Source organism: Labrus bergylta, chromosome 2, assembly GCF_963930695.1.
Source record: "Labrus bergylta chromosome 2, fLabBer1.1, whole genome shotgun sequence".
Lineage (NCBI taxonomy): Eukaryota > Metazoa > Chordata > Actinopteri > Labriformes > Labridae > Labrus > Labrus bergylta.
This window is the reverse complement of record NC_089196.1, coordinates 16,357,217-16,361,141: the sequence shown is the minus strand read 5'-3', so window position 1 is coordinate 16,361,141 and position 3,925 is coordinate 16,357,217. Positions and strand designations below refer to the sequence as shown.

At 39.8% G+C, this 3,925-nt stretch overlaps 1 protein-coding gene across 5 annotated transcripts in view; it reads left to right on the top strand.

Annotated features, from left to right (window-relative positions):
• The window catches only part of grin1b (glutamate receptor, ionotropic, N-methyl D-aspartate 1b), a 60,231-nt gene extending 56,994 nt beyond the window's left edge, over positions 1-3,237 (top strand). For 3 of the 5 annotated variants that reach the window (XM_065966308.1, XM_020649738.2, XM_065966310.1), the window contains one exon: positions 2,979-3,237. In XM_065966308.1, the coding sequence (XP_065822380.1) occupies positions 2,979-3,044 (66 nt within the window). In that variant the 3' untranslated portion in view covers positions 3,045-3,237. Of the gene's footprint in view, positions 1,817-2,978 lie in introns of those variants that run through there. The other 2 variants (XM_065966305.1, XM_065966293.1) reach the window with 1 other exon arrangement.
• The last annotated feature ends 688 nt before the right edge of the window (positions 3,238-3,925 follow it).

Genomic DNA, 3,925 nt, shown 5'->3' with positions numbered 1-3,925 from the left:
GAGAAGACAGACAGACAAAAAAACAGACAGAGAATCAGATTGAAGACAAAAAGCGTCCGGTTTGATCCGTCAGCTTAGGTCAGGGCTCGTGCGGTTGCTGGGTTTATATTTCTCACGCTTTGAAAGCCGTCCTCTTGCAAAGGAGAAGTGAAGAGGGTCAGACTGTGTGGTCTCTTCTCTCCTGTGGACCTTTTTTCCTCTCATCCCTCCTCTCTGTTTTTGTCCTGTGGTTTCGTCCTTGTCTTGTCTTTGTCTCGTCTGTCTCTTCGACTTCCCTGTTTTGTTATTATTCCTGTCTTTTCTCCTCTGTCATCTCTGTCCCTTCATCTCACTAAAAATATCGCACATAGCTTTTTCAGAGTCTTTTATTTCTTCTTCTTTGACTAACAATCAACTCTTGTTCTCTCAGGTTGCCCTGCAGTAGCGTGTTTATCTCCTCTAACTTGTCTCATTTTCAGCATCCTATCGAGGTGACAGTTTTAGGAGCTGGTGAATTAAAGCTGTCAGACGCGATGATGTGTCAGAGCGTAAATGGCTTCTCCCTTGGCTAATAAATGACATCTTTTTTTATAGCTCTGCTCTTCCAACAGGAATCTCTGCCTGAGTCATACTGACTTCATAAAAAACCTGTAACTCTGGATTATTTCTGTCATCAGTGCTGATGATTTTGACCTGTCTGTGGCTGCTCTCATCAGCATCACATTTTTATATTTGTCCTCAATTTGCGAGAAATACATAATTTCTGTGCCAAACTCAAAAAGTCATTTATACTTTCTAAAAAGAGGTCATTCACTTCTATAAAGGACAGGGAGGGGTTGTATTTAGTTTGTGAAATATTTTTTACAACCTTAATACAATGAACGATCTGAAATGTGCCAAATCTTTTGTGATGGTTCCATGTCTTTTAAACCCACAGCTGTCGGCCACTTTGAATCCCCTCGCCCTCAGATATCCGATTAATTTCATGTGAAGGGATTCAAAATGCAACAAGAAGCCCACAAGGGTCTTTTCTCAGGGATCAAACTCTCACAGTCTGTAATTGAACATTAAAACATGTGCAGCTCAGTCATGTTTTTGTTAATGTTCAGTAACAGGCAGTGACAGATCATTCAGGGTTGATGGGGGAGGGGGGGGGGGGTCTCATTTCTCCATCATCTATCTTTTTTTTCTATATGAGTGTTTTTCCTCTCTCAGTGGATTTGAATGGTGTCTAGAATACATGCTACACACACACTGCCTCTATCCTCCTCTGCAAGCACGACTGACCTGTAGCCTCAAGGCACTCACAGCTTCCTGCACAGACTACTTGATGTCACTGTACCTGACAGAGTGTCTTCCAGGGCTAAGGCCCATTTATCAGTAAATCCTATTAAATACTAGAAAATATTCCAGGGTGAAGTCTTTATGTATCATCTTTTATTTGACCAAATGTCCAAAATACACTGACATTCTGTTCACCGTGATGAATGACTCGAACTATAACTTCATTATCAGAACAGGTCATTTTCTGTCAGTGCACTAATTGTCTTAGATCTGCCTTTTGGAATCAAAACTAAACTCAGTCAAAAAGCCCTATTCACACACAGGACAAACACAAATAATAATAAGTATTATAAACCTTATAAAGCTAGTTTACACTGCTTTGATAAACAGAGCAAAAACAGGATGGGTAACAGAGCAGAACCCAAACATGGACAGACAAGCTTGACAGTATGAGAGCACAGTCTATAGGACGGTAAACAAACAGGACAAAACAAACAAGCCAGAAAAGCACAGAAGAGACAGAATAATAAAGGTAAAAAAAAAGAAAAAAAAAGGGGGGCATTATAAAAATTGCAATCCAATTGCAGAAAAGTTTCACAAAATAAAAAAGGGAAGAAAACAGCTAGTGGTACTTAAAGGGAACATCTGTCTTCTTATAATGACCTACAGCCAGGAGGAAACACTTAGGGAGTTCCACATTGTTTTGTTAATATTAGAAGTAGGTCCCATTGAGATAGACTGCTGCAGAGAATACTAACAACCTTGTTAGTATACTTCTGCTTCTGCTTGGAGAGATGACAGATTCTAGATTAATGTTCCCTATGGCAGAGCTGAAGTCATATTACATGAGATAATATATTTAATTCAACAGCAGAAGAAAAATCCTTCTTTACACCAGTATCACTTCTTTTGAACTTGCGTCCAAGTTTTGCATGTTTTGGTGTCTGAATTTGGAAAATGGTACCAAATGATTTGGAATTGCTTCAGTAAATTGAGCTGGCAGCTCCGAAACAGGATGCAACAAATGCTGGGCACAAATTTGCCTAATTAAAGTATGTCAATTGTTAGTGTTTACTTTTTATTGCTGGGCTCAATTTATTTTTACACTTATTTTTAAGTGTTTAATACTGAAATTATTCCTCCAGAGAAAGACGTTTTTGTCAAAAGGTAAATGCTTCATTTGACATCATCTCCCATCACAGCCATCAGCCTCCACACAGGAGTTGTGATTTGCGGCTGCCTATATCGGTTAGTTTGCCTGTATAGTTGTGTTTCACAAATTCTCTGTACATATAGAGTAACGATACAAAGCACAAAAGTCACACAATGCCATAAAAAATCCCAGATTGAGCCTGTGCTATATTTTTGTTTTGCAAGGTAAAATTACTGTATTTGCCCATGGAGTCTTTAGAACAATGTCACGACTGAAAAAATCTATCAAAGCATTCTTTGGTTCTATAAACCCCCTAATATTCACAAGAGCCCTGTGTTTAAAATACACTCATGTCTCTTTGATTCAAACCTTTCTTTACTGTTTTCAAGAAGAAGAAAAAAACTTTGAAGAAAATGTTTCCAATGTAACTAAAATCAGGCAGAATCTGACATCCACCATATTGGCTCCAAGGTTGGTAGTTAAGGTGTTGAATTAATGTGTGTGTTTCTTTTGCTCTCTGTCTCTCTTTCCTTTCCCTTTTTGTTCCTCTCTTCCTATGTAGCCGTACCCGACTGACATCACCGGCCAGCTCAACTTATCTGATCCCTCTGTCAGCACTGTGGTCTGAGAGAGAGAGAGAGAGAGAGAGAGAGAGAGAGAGAGAGAGAGAGAGAACTTCACTGCTGCTGCTGAGCCTCACTCACACACATACAGACCCTCTGGACAAACATACATGTTACACACACACACACACACACACACACACACACACACACACACACACACACACACACACACACACACACACACACACACACACACACATATATTATATAAATAAACAGACATCATGTAAACACACACAGATGGACAGACTAAACCTCCTCTGAGAGAAGAAGGAGAATATGATGGCAACACACTGTGCCAACACATGCACACACTCAAACACACACCATCTGCTACCAAATACAGAACATACACACACCACACAGACAGACACACACAAACACACACACACACACACACACACACACACACACACACATATAAATACCCGCCTTGCTCTGCTTGTAGCTGTAAGCCACCTCCAACCAGAGGGTCTTATATGTAGAAATAACTTTCTCAAATATGTTTTATTTTGGTCAATGTCATCGGTGTTGTACAGTTCATTCTGTTTCCTGTTTCTCACACTGATTGATAGCACTGACTCATCAATCGGACTGATCAGTTACCTGAACTAGTTCACCTCGCCTTGAAACTCGAACTCCAACTATCAAAGATGTTTCCTTCAAGTTGAAACACACAGGATCTGTTGATGTATCAGGAACATGTTGATTTATCAGGAACCAATGGATTGATTGAAACCCAATGATCAGACGGGACCGATGGATTGGAACCCAGTGATCAGTTGGAAACCTTGTCAATCCTTTGAGAAATTCTTGATCAATCTGAAACTCTTCAATCGATCAGGAACTCTGTAATCCATTAAGAACTCCTTGATGGATCTTA